At 33.8% G+C, this 19,622-nt stretch overlaps 1 protein-coding gene across 1 annotated transcript in view; it reads left to right on the top strand.

Moving 5' to 3' along the window:
* Window positions 1–19,622, top strand: part of CWC22 (CWC22 spliceosome associated protein homolog) — a 55,553-nt gene that overhangs the window by 11,755 nt on the left and 24,176 nt on the right. The window contains exons 2-8 of the mRNA XM_015086842.3: window positions 3,356–3,494; window positions 7,557–7,624; window positions 9,586–9,696; window positions 12,372–12,617; window positions 16,020–16,148; window positions 17,674–17,842; window positions 18,222–18,275. Of these exons, the coding sequence (XP_014942328.2) occupies window positions 3,468–3,494; window positions 7,557–7,624; window positions 9,586–9,696; window positions 12,372–12,617; window positions 16,020–16,148; window positions 17,674–17,842; window positions 18,222–18,275 (804 nt within the window). The 5' untranslated portion in view covers window positions 3,356–3,467. The remainder of the gene's footprint in view (window positions 1–3,355; window positions 3,495–7,556; window positions 7,625–9,585; window positions 9,697–12,371; window positions 12,618–16,019; window positions 16,149–17,673; window positions 17,843–18,221; window positions 18,276–19,622) is intronic.

Raw genomic sequence — 19,622 nt, 5'->3', positions numbered from 1 at the left:
ATCACCTTTAAGCAAAAGTTAATTGAGTGAAATTTTGAGTTTCATGGCTCTATACGTTTATAGCCATAAATACAGGAATGAGTCATGTCAAAAAAAGTCATGAAATTTGTGTAATACGGCACAGTCATCTTGTGTGAGAAGGCACATGGGATCTAAAACCCAGTGGAGACAAGATCATGCCTTCAGGGTCGGATCCACCTGAGGTGAGAGAGAAGTAACTTCTGTTTGAGTTGTTTGTTCATTAATATTTAATATAATTAACAGAGTTAGATTTAGGTCTGCCATCTTGTTTTTTTTCCTCCTTCTGTTTTTTGTTCCTTTGCTCTATCTTGCCCTTTTAATTTAATTTTAAATTTTAAATTTAAATATTTTTAAATTCTATTTTAAGTTATGTACAGGCTTTTTAGCTATATTTTTTAACATTACTTTTGCAGTCATTGTTCTAGGGGAAACAATATGTATCCTTAACTTTCCATAAGTTTCTTAGATTTGATATTAATTACTACCACTTCACAAAAAACTTAGAAATCTTGGATCATGTAGGTCTATCTTACCTCCTCCTATATATGCTACCTAATGTGTCTATTTCATCTACATACACTATAACCCCTCAAGATTTTTTTTTAATGAGTGCATTTATTTATTTTGAGAGAGGGAGGGTCATAGAGAGAGGGAGAGAATCCCAAGCAGGCCCTGCACCAGCAGCATGGAGCCTGACGTGGGGCTCAAACTCATGAACCGTGAAATCATGACCTGAGCCAAAACCAACAGTCAGATGCTTAACTGACTGAGCCACCCAGGTGACCCTCAAGATGTTATTTTTACTTTAAACAGACCTATGTATTTTAAGTGAAGGAAAAAGTAGTCTTTTATACTTCCTGAAAAAGTCACCATTTCCAGTGTTCTTCATTACTTTCTGAAGTCTCCATTGGTGTCATTTCCCTAAAGCCTGAGAACTGCAGCATTTCTTGGAGAATGGGTCTGCTGGTGCTGCATTCTATTTCTCTTAGTTTTCTTTTGTTTGTTTTAATTAGTAAATGTCTTTATCTTCATTCTTAATATTATTTTTGTTGGAATCTTAGGGTAGCAGGTTTTTTTTAGTCTTTCAGCACTTTAAAGATTGTCTTCTAGTCTCCTTAGTTTCTGATGAGAAGTCAGAAATAATTTGAACAGTTATTTCCCTGTATGACTGTGTGTATAGGCATGGTTTTCTTTATATTTATCCTATCTAGGATTATCTGTGCTTCATGAATCTGTAAATTTATGCCTTTTGCCAAATTTGGGGGGAAATTTGGCTATTTCTTAAAATATTTTTTTCCTATACCGTTTTTTTCCTTCATGAACTTTGATTACATGTAGATTAGGCCTTTTGATAATTGTCCTACATGTCCCTGTTCATTAATTTTTTTGTCTGTTTCTAGATTGGATACTTTTTATCTTTTAGATTATGTAATTTCATTGACTTTCTATTATCTCCATTTTGCCTTAGGTTTGGCTAACCAGTGAGTTTTTCACTTCATATATTTTTCAGTTCTAGAATTTCATTTTGGTTCTATTCTTTTCATTGTTGTTTTTGTTTGCTTTTGTTTGTTTCATTTTTGCTGAAATTTCCTGTGTATTGCTTGCAAGTGTGTTTTCCTTTGTGCTTTGGAATATGCTTTAAAAACCTTGTATGCCAATGCCAACATCTGGGCCATCTTAATGTTGGTCTTTGATTATCTTTTTTTTTAAAGATTGGACCACAGTTTTCTGATAACTTTTTTAATTGTATTCTGGTCATTATAACTGTTATGTTAAGACTGTACATTCTGTTACTTTCCTCTGAGGAGTGGTGACTTTTTAGACAATTAACTTGATTAGACTTAAATTGCAAATTCTGTCTCTTAGGCAGCTATTCATATCACAGTTCGGTTCTTTGATCCTGAGTACTGTTTTGTTCATGTGTTGGTTCAGAGGTGGTCAGAGATTTGGGCACATGCGGCTCCTCTTCTCGGGCTCTCTCCCTTCTGAGAGTCCCCTAGCAGCATGCTAATCTAACTGCAGCTACAAATACTTAATTGCTGGTGTGCTTTAGGCTGCAATTGTACTTTATACGTTAAGTTTGTAAAGAATCTCATATATATTGCTCTTAATAACCTTGATACCATGCTAACCACTGTAATAGAAACTTTTCTTGATTTAGTGATCTGTGTATATCCCTATCTGCATTAAATGATAGCAGCTCTGTGTCACTTTATAGTGTTAGTATTATTTTTGTGTATGTGGTCTAGTGGAAAGAAAATTTAATTGGGTGTCCTTAGGCTAAGTTTCCAGTTATAGGTCTGCCATTAACTGGTAGTATTGCTTAGGACATTGAAATAACTTATCTGACCTTCATTATTTTTATCTATAAAAAGAAGGAATTGGACTAGATAATCTATAAACCTTTCTGGCATTCAAGCTTAAAAATTTTCCTAGTTGTATTCAATTATTTTGGTACTGGCACAGTTCTTTCTCTGTATTTTCTACCTCTTTTAAATCTCTTATTTTCTACTCTTTCATTTGATTTTTGTTGATTTCATTACCTTACACCAAACCATAAACCATTTAGATACATAATTGAAATAAAATACTTAAATGACAGTTCTGTGTTAACATAACTAGCAATTCAGCATTTTTCAAAAATTCCTAAAATGTAATTAACAGATAGATATTGGAAAACTTTTATTTTAGCATTTAACATTGGTGACTAGGTTTATTCTGAGCCAAATATTTAGTTCTCATGCCTGAATATATCTGAAGTCATGTACCTTTGATAGATTACATTAAAACTTAATTACTTATATTTTTATGCAGAGCATATTTATTTCTGAGTGATCATTATTACAAGATAATGATAATTGGATATTTCATTCTTAGTCTATATAGAAACATGGGATATTTTGTACTCAGTTTATATAGACTTTATCTTATATCATTTCCTTTGTTTACTTGTTTAGTGTAATACCACAGCACTGTTTTATGATGTAGGTATAGGTTTCCCTCAATGAAAACGATTTGAATAAAGTTATCTGACATCAGTTATTAAATTAATTTTTGTTCCTTTCCGTCATTAGACTAAAATACCTTCTGGTGTTTAATAATGTTATTATTTGCTCTCTTATTCAGAGTCTGTTCTACATATGTGTTCTTTATACATTGTTATGTGGAACCATTTAAGGACTTTTTAAATTTTTATATAATTATTGATTATATATCTGTTCCTAGTGATTAAGAAAAATAAGATGGTCAAGTGTTCATTGTGTGGAAATAATATGTTGTTATTTCACATACATTTTATCGATGTTAACAAAACTTTCTTTGGTCTATTTCACAGGTAACGTTTGCAGACAGAAAAAGTAAACTGTCAAGGAATTCATACTGTTTGGTACTGGTTATTTGGACCAACTTAAGGAGTCTTTGATTTATCAGACCACTGTCAACAAAAAATGAAAAGTAGTGTGGCACAGATAAAAGTAAGTGTTTGAAATTTATAATGAAGAACATAAGCTTGTAGTCCATTATCTGTCCTTTAATCAAAAATGCATTTACATAAATAGGACATTAGAAACAGACATTGGACGCATATCTAACTTAGACAATTTCAAATGTAGATCCTTGGTCAGATAGAAGCAATAGTGTGCAAGAGGACAAGTGAGAAGAGAACATGCGGGACGTTGTGTGCATGTATGTGTCCATGTACATGTGTGTGTATATCAATGCCTGCACAAATCAAGAAAGTGCATGTGAGTGAGCACATGCAGAAGAAAAGTAAATAACAGGGCAAGAGAATCCACCATTCTTAAAGAGCATACTTTCCTGAATGAGCATGAAATGGAGGACAGGTGTCTGCTTCCTCAGTTGATCATAGTTCCTGCATGTCTATCTACAAGTGAGCCTTTTATTGAATATTTCATATGCATAAATGAGTTCTTTATTCTGTGTCATCCTTTACTTAGACATTATACATTTATTTATTTAACAGATAGTCACTAAATTCTTAATTATGTCCCAGTGACTGTTCTAAGTACTTTAGGTAAAATGGTAAACAAAACAGAAATCCTTGGTTTTGTGGAGTTTGCATTCTAGTAGGGGAAGACAAAATAAATTATAAAATTAATACATAAGTCATTTCTATGGTATGGTACAGTGCTAAGTGTTAGATTCGGGCTGTAGACAAAGAAATAGGATAAGGTTGATTGGTAGCATTGGAAGGTGCAATTTTTAATAGGGACCCACTGAAAAAGTAGCTATCTGAGCAAATCTTGAAGAATATGAGGAAGTCAGCCATGCAGATGACCAGGAGAAGCATGTGCCAGGCAGAGTAAACAACAAGTATGAAGACGGAGTCTAGTGTGGCTGAAGCAGGCTGTAAGAAAGGTAGAGTGGTAGATACAGTCAGAGCAGTAACAGAACCAGTAACTCCGTCTACTTTCAGAGCTGCTCCTCTGCCTGTTACTGGACTTAGCAGGAGAACAAACCATTCCATTTTTTTTCAGTTTCACAGATCTACAAGCAGGCGCGTCATTTCTTGGGGCTTAGAGTCAGTAAAGGGGAGGGTATATTTTTAATTATAGATCTAGGCACTGCTCCCTTCCTCTCTCCCCCACCACCCCTGCACCCCTAAACTTTCTTCTTTAAAGAGAACCAGTAGACCGAGCTTAACAGTGGACACCAGGCACTGAGGCAGGCTCTGCTGCAATCTTTTCTAAATCCTGTTGACTGTTGTACTGTCGAGCAGAAGGCTAGGTAGACACCCAGCCCGTCCTTGCATCTCTTTTGGTGGGAACTCACTGTCTCAAGCAGACCCATCTGTCAGTAGATATCTTCATATATTGTTCTGGAATCTGCTTCCTTGGGACTTGTACTCGTTGGTCCAGTGGCACTTAAGCAGTTGATTAATTGTGGGCCTAGTAGGTTGCAGACTATACTAAGAGCCGGGGACATAAAGAAAAAGGAGACCTGGTGTGTAACTGGCTCTTGACTGACAAGAGCACTCAGATTTAGTCGGATACTTTTTTCAGAGGGAGACATGTTTAGTCTTTCTCAGGATCCTCTTCCTGCTCCTCTTATACTGTGCTTCTCCACCTTTGCCTCCTGTGGTCCTGCTGAGTCCTCTGTGGCATCCCCCTAGGCTGAGAGTGGCTATCTTCAGTCACATGCCCTTCAGGCTTGATGGCTCAGCTCTCTCTGCTAGTACTCAATCTAGTCTGCCTCCCTTTTTCCATCCTTTTAGCTACAAGCAAATCCTCCTCTACCCACTGTCATCCCTCAGTATTCAGTACTGTTCCCTACTCAAGATGTCCTGTTAGTACTTCTATGTGTGCCAGTCACGTTAACTTGATCATATTTACGAAATTCTGATTCACGACTTCAATATTTTTGGTTTCCCCCCATGCCTACAACAGATGTTGCGGAGATGTGTTAAAAATCATTAGCAAAGAACTGAGGCCTTTTCCCTAATGTAATCAAAATAATTGCTGTGCCTTATAAAAGAAAAAGTAGACCATGCAGTTTTGTTGAGTTCTCTCTCTCCTCCTGTCCTCGTCTTCTTCCTCCTCTTCATCCTCCTCTTTTTCTTCTCCTTTTTATCTCTGTTGTTCTCTCAGGAACATACAATCTGATATGTTTAATTACAGAAATCTTTACAATCGTCTCTCTCCCATAAGATCCTAAGTTCACTGAGGGTTTTTCCTATCTTGTGTATCCTCCAGAGTGTCTACACAGGAAGAGCTGTGTCCTGTAATAAATGATCAGTGAATACTATGTTTGGTGTTGCCATGAATCTAATGAATCTTGTGCTCCATTTTAGGTTTAGGATCTTGGTGTCAGGTTTTGTAGAAATCTATGTCCTACATACTGAACAAATGTCCTACTTCATTGTGTTGCTAAGGGAAATAATTTTTAAAACTTTCTTATATGCATTAGAAACATAGAAACAGGATTTTAAGATAGTTGTATTCAGTATAAAATAGTAGCCAAACTATGGCTACTGTAAATTATAAATTTTGATCACATGCTAATTCACCTACATACAATAGTTTGTATATACTATTAGAAAAATTCAGTAGCTGTGGGGGGAGAAAAATTCAATAGTTAATGAGATTGTTTGGCAATATATTTATGAGAATGTTAGATTCAAACTGCTGTTAATTAGACGTTCATAAAACAAGAAGTTGAAGTTTGTATTTCTGTGCAGTATAACTTTCTATTTTTTTTTTTAATTTTTTTTTTTACATTTATTCATTTTTGAGAGACAGACAGAGACAGAGCACAAGCAGGGGAGGGGCAGAGAGAGGGAGACACAGAATCTGAATCAGGCTCCAGGCTCCCAGCTATCAGCACAGCGCCCGACATGGGGGTCAAACTCACAAACCGCGAGATCATGACCTGAGCCAAAGTCAGATGCACAACTGACTGAGCCACCCAGGCACCCCATAACTTTCTATTTTGAAATGTTTCTTTTTCCTGTTAAGGAGGCAAGCATATAAATATGCAGAACAAGTTGCTCATTATTTGATTTACATTTTCTTAGATTTCTAGGTGAAGGTACTTTAAAAAAACATACAATTTTTCTTTTCTTATAATTAGGTAGTTAAAATTATTTTAATTCTAAAAAAAAAAAACAAAAAACTGGTCAACATGAATTTTCACCAGTAATGTAAAAAACTTACCTATTTACAGAGATAAATATTTTGGCTTTTTAACTACATTTGGATTTTTAAATTAGGATGTGTTCTCACTGGATAGTTCATATCTCTGACTCCTGTGACATGTCTCTTCAGTTTCATGTTACAGTGCAGTTACTTATTTGTATGTCTTTTTTTTTTTTCCAAAGGATTTGGCATAGGAGCTATCTCTCACAAATCGTGTTTTTCAAATCTTTAAAGTCTAACATACTGCTATACATATCAGACTTTCAAATGTTTTCTGAAAATAAAAAAATTTTCATAAATATACTAGAGTTGGTTTCTTCTAGCTGTTTATTCAGATTTAATAACCTGGATTAAAGTGGTTTTATAAGCCAAAGTAGATCCAAGGAGGTAAGTGCAGTATTATAAGACTTCGATATAACCACAGAAGTGAGCTCTTTGTGCCAGAAGACCTCTGGCCCTTAGTCATGTTTTTCACCAAGAAAAAACTTTGGTCTTGTTTTTCACCAAGAGAAGGTCTTTATAAAAATGATACTCTATACATTTATAATTTATTATATAGGAATAAAATATCAACTAAGTAACTTAGCATCACAAATTTGAGAATTATTTTCTTCTATCTTGAATTTTTCTTGTTTCAAAAAAGTGGTTGGTTCATAGTGAAACCAGAGATCTGCCACAGATATTTACCTTGGAGGCCCTGAAAATTTTCTTTTATCTTATGTACTATTTAGATAACATGTATTATTCTTATGATTTAAAAAAATGTTTTGAAATAATTTGTACGGCACTTCTGTTTTTCTGAAAGACATATTTCATTTTCTGTGTGTTTTTATCATAATTTTTTAAATGTCCCCCCCTCCCTCTTTTTTTTCCCTTTGAAAGCATTCTTCTGGTCATGACAGAAGGGAAAACTATAATTCATATCAGAGGACCTCCTCTCCAGAAGACAGGTAAATAATTTTATGTGCTTCTGCAATTTAAATTTTTTATAATAAGTTTAAGAAATTATTTAGCTGTTAGGTTCCTAATTTTAGGGTGAACAATTTATTTTTGATGGTTTTCAGTATTATTTGAATAAGCTTGAGGACAAATCATTTTTGAATGACTCTTCTGGTAGTTTCTAGTAAATAATTCTAGATTTTATCTAATTTTGGAGGTGAGAAAGAATAATTTCAGCATATCAAAAAATTAAAGTTTTATAAATTGAAATGGATACTAAATGAAAGTTTATAAAGTGGAAAACGGAGTTGAAATTATTTTGAAGTGTTGCTTTTGTTACCACTGTCCTATACATGGCTCTTAATAGATTTCAGAATGCTTTTATGTGTATCATATCTTATAATTGTGTTAAGATCAAAGATCTAGAAATATTACTATTGTTTTAAGTTAACTATTTATTTTGAGAGAGAGCACACAAGTGGGAGAGACACAGAGACAGAGGGAGAGACAGAGAAATCCCATGCAGGTTCCGACCTGTCAGTGAAGAGCCCCATGGGGGGCTCGAATCCACAAAACGTGAGAGCATGACCTGAGCCGAAATCAGGAGTCACATGCTTAACTGAACCACCTAGGCACCCCGACAAATATTACTATTAATGTTCATCAGGCATTCATAGTAGTACTTTGATTATTTCACTTAGTGAACTATGGCCATTAAAAATAATTTATGAAGGGAAAAGCATTTTCTAAATCTTCTTTCAGTTGTCTGATCTCTGCCTTACCCCATATGTACTTTCTTTCTTCTTATGCCACTCTGCTGTCTCTAAAAACTTTTGTTTCATTGACATCAAGTTAATTGTGATGGTTTGCAACTACTTAGTACTTTTCATCAATCATCTACTCTGTCTAAAAGAAAAAAAAAACAACTCTCTGCATGTACTGATGCACACCTATATCTGTATGTATATAAATTACTTGTAGAGGTATACAGTTGACCCCTAAACAGCCTGGGAGTTAGAGGCAGTGGTGCCCTCTGCAGTCAAAAATCTGCTTATAACTTTTAACTCCCCAAAAAGTGACTACTAATACTTTACTGTTGACCAGAAGCCTTACCAGCAACATAAACAGTCAACTAATATTTTGCATGTGTTATCTGTGTTACATACTGTATTTTTACAATAAAGTAAGCTGGCGAAAAAATGTTGTTAATAAAATCATAAGGAAGAGAAACATATATTTATAGTACTAGGTTGTATTTATTGGAAAAAAATCATGTATAGGTGAACCCTCACAATTCAAACCCGCAGTTGTTCAAGGGTTAACTATACATGAAATATGAATCACTATAATTACTGTGTATGTTACTATGTATGTTTATTATGTGTGTACATGTTTAACTTCTCTTAAGGTTCTCTGATTTTATTGTTTTAGGTTTAAGGCAGATCTTATACTGTCATCCTTGTTTGCTAATAATTTCGATCTGTTTGCACTGCTATTCGGTAAAGCAGATTCAAGAATAACAGCTGATGTTTTTTGGATGTCTGTTGGAGTGAGTTAAACTGTTCTTTATGGAGGCCAACCCATGACGTTGGTCTCATTTGTGATTATTGCTTTGATAAAATGAGTCAACTAGGCAAACGAGTCAACTAGGCAAATGAGTCATTGCAGGGTGGCCTTTTTCATGCTAACTACATATGATATCCAGATATATAATCCTTTACTTGAGACAGTGTGAATCAGGATGACAGGTTTGGTTACGTGAACTCTAGTAGTTATTTTGTACACAAGCTGAAAGCTTCTATAGTCAAGACTAAATGAATGTCAACCAAATAAGCTGTTTGTTAAAAATAGTTTGATAAGACATTGTTCAGTCGTAGAGTTACTTTAGCATTACCAGTATATGACTTTGCTAAGTATTTATAACATAGTTGTTTTCATCTTATAACTTTGGTTTTCTTATTTTATGTGTTAGATATGCAGAACAAGACAGATCCCCTCGGGATAGAGATTGCATTGATTACAGCAGATCGGACTATGAGCGTTCAAGAAGAGGACGATCTCATGATGGTAGCATGGAGTCGCGGTTAGTACTGGAAATTTTAACTATAGAAAAATCACACTCGTTTAAATTTTTTTTTACGCTTCATAATGAAAACAATAATAGCTAATTTTAAACGGATGTTCTTAGGTGCCAGGTTTCTAATAAAGACTTTATGTGGATTAACTCCTTATTGCAGTAAATATATGAAGTAGATACTATTGTGTATTTTATAGATGAAGAAACTGAGGCATAGAGAATTAAGTCATTTGTTTTTGTTTTAGAAGCAAGTCTGTGGCAAGTCCAGGTCTGTCTGACCCTGAGCCTAAGCTCTTATTCATGATAGGATACTGTAGTGCATGAGGATGAGTTTTTGAGGTCCCTTACTGAATGAAAGTCATTGATACCATATGGATAGAGTGATCTCAGTTTACTTTGCTGCATGATGGCACTAGGACAGTGAGAGTGAAGCTGCCCGTCTAGTTTTTAATCTAAATATATTCTTTCCTGCGCCTTTGGAGAATTTGACTACCCACCTTATTATTGGTCATCCATGTTCAAAAACTTGTCTACCATATTTTATTGTTCACTGAGGTCTGTATCTTTTGATATCTCCCTCATATTACCCACTCCATGACTACCAAGACTATACCCCCATTAAAATTTTGATTAAATTCCTCTGCAGTTTGGAGCTAATCACGTTATGTGATATCTGCAGCCAAACTTTCCTTCTCACTACTTACTTTCTAATATACTATATCTAAAACCAAAATGTCAGATTAAATTAACCTCCAAAAGCCAGGCTCATCTGCTATCACCTTAATGACACCCATTAAGAACAACGACTGCCATCATAATTGGTGAGCTGGGCATTCTGCATACTTTGTCAAATACGGTTAAAACACTTAAAACTAGATACTATTTTTCACAATTTACAAATTTTAAAAAGTGGGTTTGAAGGGATTAAGTAATTTACCTGAGGTTGCAGTTGCCTATCTGGTTGACAATGAAACTGGGATTTGAATTCAATTTTGACTCCAATGCCCATGTTTTTTTCCAAAATCTCTGACAATTGCTTCATTGTAACTGTTTTTGGTCCATTGTATGTACATAAGTCTCATTTGATCCGTACAGCAATACTATGAAGTAAGCAGACTGTGTATTATGTAGAAATAAAAGCTAACAGTATGAAAGCATTGGAAGAGATGCTATTTAGTCTCAAAGAAGACTGACTCTATTACCTCTGCACTCCGAAGGTCCAAATATTAAAATTATAAAGATGCAAGTTTATCAGCCAGCTAGCAGTCTTACCTAGTGTTTCTCAGAAGAATCATAACCGATGCCAGTAAATTCCTGCTGTAGCTGCTCTCTTGGAACATATCACACTCACAATAAGAAGCAACTCAGTTGCAAATCACTGCCTAGATTTCAGTGCACCTGGCTTTGTGACTAATTAACGTGTCTATTTGGAACCACTTTTCTTCCCTTCTGTTCACTGTGTCTCCATGGATAGTGGTATACTTAAGTTTCAAAGCAGCTTCTCTGCATCTACCTGGCTAGGTGACTGCTTTCTCTTTGTGTGTAAGTTGTATTACTGTTTGTTAAGACAGACCATCTCAAATACACCCTTCCTAGATCTAGCTAAAATCTAGCCAGCAGTTTCCTGGTAATAGTGATAAATGAAACTTGTTTTTATTTACTATATTCATTTAACTCATGGTGCCCAAAGTGTGAGCAGAATGATCTGAGTTTCCCAGGTAGTATAGGTAAAAAATAACTAAGTGGACAAATTCTTCTCAGAAAAAATAGCAAAAAGCAGGTATTTACTATTTCCCATTAGTTCTTGATAATTTCAGAGAATAATACCTTGATTGTTTTAAAAATGTTAGCCTAAGAATGGATACTCACTCACTGTTTCCCATTAGTTCTTGGTCATTTCAGGGAATAATACCTTGACTGTTTTAAAATGTTAGCTTCAGAATGGATACTCAGCTACAAAAATGATAGCTTAAGAATGGGCACTTATAGGTAGAAAGTAGTTGATTTTTGATTTTTTTTACACTGTCTCGAATAACCAGATGTTTCTGATATTCTGAGGTTTTAAATGCCACTTCTATGGAGGAATAATTTCAAATGTTACAGTTTTTTAAGATAATTTTACTTCTAAATTGCCATTTGGAGATAAATTCTGGTTTCTTCTTTATACAGTTTATCATGTAAGTCAGAGGCTAAATTGTCTTCTTAAAACACTATTTTCACATCATTATCACACTCAAAAGCTACTAATGATTCCCCATCAACTCCAGTATAAAAAACTTGAAGTCTGTTCCTTGTCTTTAAAGATTTCATAGTCTGACTCAAATTCATCTTTCCAACTGCCATTATACATGATTCCTTATTGTTTCCTGACTATTCTGCTAATTAGCTTGAACATCCCTGCTCACTTTTCTAGTAGTTACTCTGTCTTCCACTAGTTGCAGAATGCCCTCCTTCCTCCTCCACTTTCCTCAACTTGCCCCAGTGTAAATTCTGTCAAGCTTTGAAGACCTCTTTTAAGTTCTATCTTCTCTGTGAAGCATTTCTTCACCATTCCAAACCACTTTTCCTTATCTGAATTTGTGACCTGCAAATGGTCTTGCTCATTTGGTATGTAGCTCATTTAAGAATGTAATTTATATGGTCTTTCTCCAAAAAAAAAATTTTTTTTTTAAATATTACAGAAGTAGGGACCGAGAAAAACGCAGAGAAAGAGAAAGAGATGCTGATCGTAAAAGGTCTCGGAAATCCCCATCTCCTGGGAGAAGAAGCCCAGAACCGTCAGTAACCCAGAATTCCCCTGCTCAGGATGAACCTACTGCAAAGAAGAAGAAAGATGAACTGGATCCTCTTCTTACTCGTACTGGTGGAGCATATATTCCTCCTGCGAAGCTCAGGATGATGCAAGAGCAGATTACAGATAAAAACAGGCATGTTAATATCACTAAGTGTACAAAGCGATGATACCCTTTCTGAAAAAAAATCAACTGTGGTCTAATTAACCTTGGCTATTGAGAGTTTACATTACCAGTCCAAAATGGTAGGGACCTCAAATTAGACTTCTCTTCTTTATTCCGTAAGCTCCCTTGGAGCTCTGCTTACTATTTGCCCTGACATTAGCTCAACATTTTATTTTTTTGCATGAGTAAATCAAAGAGTTTAAGGAAAGATCTTTTATTTTTACTATTTTCAAACTATTCCTTTTATAGTTGTATGCATGCCTATTAGTAGTATCCATTGTTCATAGATAGTCAAGAGCATTATTGATATTTTAGAGCTAAAATGGATCTTTCCAGTTATACCAAACCAAGAGTGGCAAACTTTTTCTGTGAAAGGCCAGGTAGTAAATATTTTAGGTTTTATGCGTTGTTCTCTCTGTTGCCGCTGCTCGACTCTGCTCTTGAATGCTGTGAATACAGCCATAGGTAATATGTAAACAAATGAATATGGCTTTGTTCTAGTTAAGCTTTATTTATAAAAATGGACTATAGGATGCATTTGGGTCATGGATGTAGTTTGCCAACTCCTATACTAATCTATGACATGAAGTTGACAGTTTTCTCTACCCATACTTTTCTTAGACCATGCCATGTTAGACTATAATTTTTTGCTAAGGCAAACAGTCGAAATTCATATATGAACATACACCCTGAAAATACATATCTTCACTTCCCTTTTCAAAATAATTGAGACGAGAAGAACTATGAATGAAAATACAGCTAAGTTTTCAAGATGTTATTCTCTAGCAGAATGAGGTAATACAATCCAAGATTGAAATGATCACTCAGTTGCCAGTTAGGTAATAAAAAGATGGGATAGAGAGTAGCTACACTTTAAGAAAAACAGATTTCCAGGTGAGCCAGTAGTGTTCCCACATCTTTCATAGGTATTTTAATGGCAACTTGAAAGTACTTGAGAACCTTTTTATAAATGAAATCTAAAGTTACTTCATGAATTGGCTGGAAGTAGAAATGCCATTTATATCAAGTATAAATATTTGAGATAAAATTTGTAAAATTTATGAGCTAGAAAGGGACATTAGATGACATTAAATTTAAAACTAATTAGTAAGTTTCTCTGTATGTGTCATATTCCAGTACTTGCTGGCAATGCCTGCAGTGTTATGTTGGGAAGGGATTTGGAAAGGGCTTCTGTGGTCAGTAGGAGCTTCATGAGCATGTAAGCATTTTGCTCTCTGCTCTCCGAGGCAGTAGTAGCAACATTAGTGAGAAAGAGTCATGGTCCCCAATTCTGTCCAAAGCAATCCTAATTGTAAAAGACCAGAAACATTGTTATTAAGCCAAGTCTTACTTCCTTGTAAATAAAGTGGGTGGAGAAGAGTCCACAGTGTTTGTAATTTTACACAGATTCCTGGAAGATAATTTTATATACATTTTAAGTCTGTTCATAGGTAGGGGACAAGGAACAGGGAGAAGTAGAAGTCTCTAAAAGAAGCCTACAGACTTTGCTTTTAGTAGATAATAAGTCAGGTGAATTCTATTCTTAATTAGGCTTCTTAATTAGGAAGTACAATTGTACTTGATTAGTTTTTTTCCAAGCTTTATATAGAGAGATTGATTGTGTATCAACAATCTTATTAATTAGGCTAGTTTTTAAGCCATTGATCTTTCTCAAATAATAGCATACTAAAGGGATGAGGTTGGGGGCCATTGGGAGTGTTCTGCCCACCTCAGATGCAGGCATTTAGGGGATACATGATCTATACGGAATTTAAAAACAATATAATTAACTGCAGGTGAGTCCGCTTTTTGTCCTCAGTATCTTCTGAGGACAACGTCAGTGATGAAATAACTCTTCCGCACCAGGGCAGACTGCTCTCACCACCTCTGCCTTGGTAAGCCACTCCAGAACAGGGACTTGTAACCTACAGACCTTCTACCCATGGGTAGAATTTAGGCAATCTGTGAATGTAAATGGAAAGAAAAAAATTGCATCTTTATTATTCCTAATCTCTCACTAAAATTTGGCATTTCTTTATATTAGGAATGTAGGCAGTAGATCATAGTATTAACAGATTATTAACAGATTATTATTATTATTATTAGTAGTAGTAGTAGTAGTAGTATTAGTATTAACAGATTATTATTATTATTATATTAATATCTCAAAATATTGTTTATGGCCATGCTAATTTGGAAATTAAAGAAGTGATTAGGCCCACCACCACCTTGTATTATTTAATGTGTTAAGCACATAGAGGGGCTCCTGAATGTCTCATTCTGTTAAGCTTCCGACTTCAGCTCAGGTCATGGTCTTGCGGTTCATGAATTTGAGCCCGGCATCGGGCCCTGTGCTGACACCTCAGAGCCCAGTGCCTGCTTCAGATTCTTTCTCTCTGCCCCTCCCCTACTCGCCGTCTGTCTCTCTCCCTCTCCCAAAAATAAATATTTTAAAAAAAGACACACACATAGAATACTGTATCAAACTTTTTTTCTTTTCATGCTTTGAAAACTATTTAAATATGATTGCTATCCTTTGTAGTCCTATATATTTATATATATTATTCCAAGAAGTCCATCAGCTTCACCAGACTGCCAGAGAAGTATAAGGAAGAAAAAAAAGATATGACTTTCTGCAGGTGAAATCATATTTCACAGAGAAATAAATGTAAAAACCATAAAATTTTAGAACTTTAAAAGAAAATAAACCCAATTAGGCTAAATTATTTGCCTGAGATCTAAGTTAAAAAACAGCCAATATAGCTGTGGGATTACTGCCTAAATGTAGAGATGTTCTTTAAAATACAACAGTCTTTCAGCCCTATGATTTCATGTGACCTTTCCTTTTCCTGTAAATTTTACCATTTCTTTATAGTTTAAAATATTTGGTTTTTTTCATGCTTTTATGAGAAAGGTCATAATAAAAATCTTTTTATGGCTTATATTTGGATACTTCATATTATAATTTAAATTTTTTAAAACTGTCATTTTTAAATATTTTTTAAAGATAATTCAAAGTAAGTGAATGTTATAATGTAAAATAAATATGCATTGAATCTAATAAATGGATATTATGATTTGTAATGTACATGGATATAAGAATAAAACATTATCCTTACACAATTTTGTTATATTATTAAAGAGAAGTGATCTATAGATGAGCATCATATGTACAGAACATCAAATATGGTTTAGGATATAATCTATGTATTTGTAGTCATATAGTCATATATTTTACTGCACTTTGAGGTCATTTGTGAATATAATGTTAAAAACAAAGGAACACTAAGTATTTTTTAAGTTCTTATTATAACCTCTTGTTATTGTAATCATTGTGTAAGTTTTCACTTTATTAAAATCAATTCTTTTTAGCTTAGCATACCAGAGGATGAGTTGGGAGGCCCTAAAGAAGTCAATCAATGGTCTTATCAACAAAGTCAACATTTCTAATATAGGTATTATTATTCAAGAACTTCTTCAAGAAAATATAGTTAGAGGAAGGTAAGCATCATCTATTTTATTTATAGTATTTCATAGCAATTTTTCAAAGGAACATAATATCCACATGGACAATAATCACTAATTCATTGTGCTGCTTGAATAGTAGTTGAGAATAATTATTTAAAATGCAGTTCTTGTAAAAATGTAAACTACTAACAAATAACTTGTGCTTCACTGTTAGAAATTGCATGGAGTTTTTGCTTTTTGAGAAGGTTTGATGTCACATACTGATTTTGGGGCAGATATTTGTTTACTGAATACTTCTAATTTAAACTCATGAGGAATGATTAATATTTTATTTTATTTTTATTATATTTATATTATAATATTTATTTATTATTAAAATGTTATTATATAACGTTCATTTCTAATGAAAGCAAAGTGCGAGTGGGAAAGAAATGAGAAAAATCAGTGGTAAATTTTAGAAAAGCAGAAGGGAGTGACAGTCATTTTCTCTGTGGTTTTAAATGGTCATGATTTTAAAAGGGTCAGGAAATAGAAATATTTCATATGCTATTTTTTATTTTAAAGTCTGAGGGATGCTTTCCGATGTCATTTCACATGACCTTGATTTATCATCTCAAAAACATTGTGGGGAGGTCATATAAAGTAAGGTGTAGCATGTTGTGGGGATATAAAAGTTGACCAACAGGCACCCACTGTCCTTAAAAGGTAGGTAGAGCTCTCCCGTTTTAGTCAGAAAGCAGCAGAAGCTTTATGGGTTGCTTAAGATCTCACAGTTTATAAGCTGGGTGTTCTTTTCTCATTTTCTACTGTGGTGATTCAGTTGTCAAAGTTAAACCTAATAACTGTTAAGATATTGTTTTCCTGCATTTTGGCAATCCGGTAATTATTTGTCATTACATTGCTAGAAATAACTCTTCAGTTAGCTCACTTTGCATTTCTCCCCTTATCAAATGCGTATACAACCATGCTCACTTCGGAATGAGTTAGAAGTGGAACCTTATATTTTCCTGTCATTGTTTTAGCATTATTATTCTTGCAATGCTTTAACTGTGTCTGTCTCATAGCAGTATTCCAAATCTTCATTTTACTAACATAGGCTTAAAGATGGAAACCATCCAAATTTGTCTTTAATCAGAGAATTAATTTTATATAAATGATGGGCTCACAGTGGAAATTCAACTTCTAATTTTAGTTTTTGATGCAGATCTTTTTTTCCTTCACTTTTTTGAAGATGTAAAACATATTAGTATAAAATGCTTTAAAAACTCAAATTCATGATTAGATCGAAGAGACATAAGCAAGGAAAAGAGGAATTTAGAGAAAAAAATATTTTGAAGAAAATAATTGTAGACAAAGCTGTTTTAAAAAAAGCACAGATCCGAAGTTTTGTTTTTCAAAAGTTTTTGTTTATCAGTAAGACTAGATAAGGTGAGGAAGATTTAGTCCAGTTTTAGCTATTGTGTTTATTTACAGATGAGTCATATTGCTGGATTTTAAATGTTTTTTTTCTTTTAACTAATTTGGTGATTATTGACTCTTTTTTTTCTTTTTTAAACAGAGGCCTGCTGTCCAGATCTGTTTTGCAAGCACAGAGTGCTTCTCCGATCTTCACCCATGTTTATGCAGCATTAGTGGCAATTATCAACTCAAAATTTCCACAAATCGGAGAATTAATCCTCAAGAGGTTAATTCTTAATTTTCGAAAAGGCTATCGAAGAAATGATAAGGTATATATTATGGGCTTGTAAATTGCCTGCCACATAGGGACAGACTAATCTATTATCAACAGTGGTAAGCAATATTAATTGCTACATAGGAATTCCTTGTATTCCTTTCATGAGAACATTTTTTTGTTTTATTAAATATCCCTGGCGACTAATGATGAGCCACAGACACAATGGCTATAACTGCAGAATTGTAATTATTTAGCCAGAAACGGCACTATTTCACATGTAATAGTTTTTATCTTGTAACTTTCTGTACTATAAAAATTACGTTTGTGTGCTACATATTTTAAGTAGAGTGTGTAAGTGAGCTGGAGATTCAGTAGTTAACTGAAAATTGGTTTTAGTTTATAGATTTACTTTGTCTCTGTTCACTTTTCAGCAACTTTGTTTGACTGCTTCAAAATTTGTGGCACATCTTATTAACCAAAACGTGGTAAGTAATTTTTAATACTTGATGCCGTTCAGTGGCATTAGACCACATGCTTGATGCCACTTCATTGACACATCTCTATTTTTGTTTCGCCTTGTAGTCTTTTAGAAAAGTATCTTGGATGATATTTTAGTTTTAAAACTATAATAAACGTGTTTAACATTCTTAAATAAAAAGAGGAACACAGAAAAGTATTTTATCACATTGATAATACTATATGTGGTTATTCAACTATAAATTATTCCTTCAAAGAATATAATTTAATCATATTTATAAGACAATAAAGTTGATATTTCTTCTACTCTTTTCTCCTGTACCTGTTGTTTTGAGAACCTCGTGCTGATATTCTATTCTATAAGAAATTCTTTTCTCTGCAACTACATAGTATATAAAGTCATATATTCTTAGAATCAGTTTATAAAATATAAATTTTAAGTAATTCTAAGTAATTTTAATCTGTTTTAAATGTAAATAGTTTTGTCTTTTTATTGTTCAGGTTTTATGATTATTTTGTATTCATCCATTGATCTATTTGAGAGGGGTTTTTTTAATTTAATTTCTGTTTAAACTTGAAAATAATAAAATTGCTCTTATTAGCACTCAAAGGTTTCTTTCTACATATAAGATGAAGAATTTTGAAGTCACACTTAATCTTATTTATCTACCATTAATATTTTAATTCTTTCCTACATGAAATGCTTTCCAGTGTTCACTCTTAGAAATCTATTAGATTTTAACCTAATGAGTTAAATTACTACAACGCTAACCTGCTTCTTAAGACCATGGAGACTTAATTTCACGTGCCTATAACAGAACAGATAGTAAGTTTTAGTTTTGAATGTATATTAACTACACTCATTTTGAAGATATTTTAGGCATTGCTACAAAACAGTTAAAATGTTAAATATTTTAGATCTTCTCAATTATGGTACAGGGCAATATTTTCTAATCACTGATATAAGACTGTTAAGATGTGTTTTTGATATTGTGCTCAGTGGAAAGAATATTTTCCTAAGAGTTAGACTGTTTCCCTCCCCATCTCAAAGAAGGATCCAACCTTAGAAAGGCATATAGACAGTGTCTTAAAAGTGCCTCCTGATACATTTTCTTTTCACAGCAAAGATTCTCAGGAGAATTTTATTCCCACCCTTCCTGGCATTATTTACAAGTACTAAGTTTCAAACGTGACCAGTGTAAATAACTTGATTTAGTTAAAAAAAAAAAAAATAGAGGGAAGTATTTCAAAAGTGTCCTTGAGTACCAGAAACAGTTAAGATATTTTTGGATAAAATTATTCATATAATTTATGAACTATTTGCTAAATAACAGAGTGGCTGATAGAATGACCTG

This window comes from Acinonyx jubatus, chromosome C1, assembly GCF_027475565.1.
Source record: "Acinonyx jubatus isolate Ajub_Pintada_27869175 chromosome C1, VMU_Ajub_asm_v1.0, whole genome shotgun sequence".
In the NCBI taxonomy this organism is placed as follows: domain Eukaryota; kingdom Metazoa; phylum Chordata; class Mammalia; order Carnivora; family Felidae; genus Acinonyx; species Acinonyx jubatus.
The sequence above is the reverse complement of the archived record's forward strand: the minus strand, read 5'-3'. Positions and strand labels throughout refer to the sequence as shown.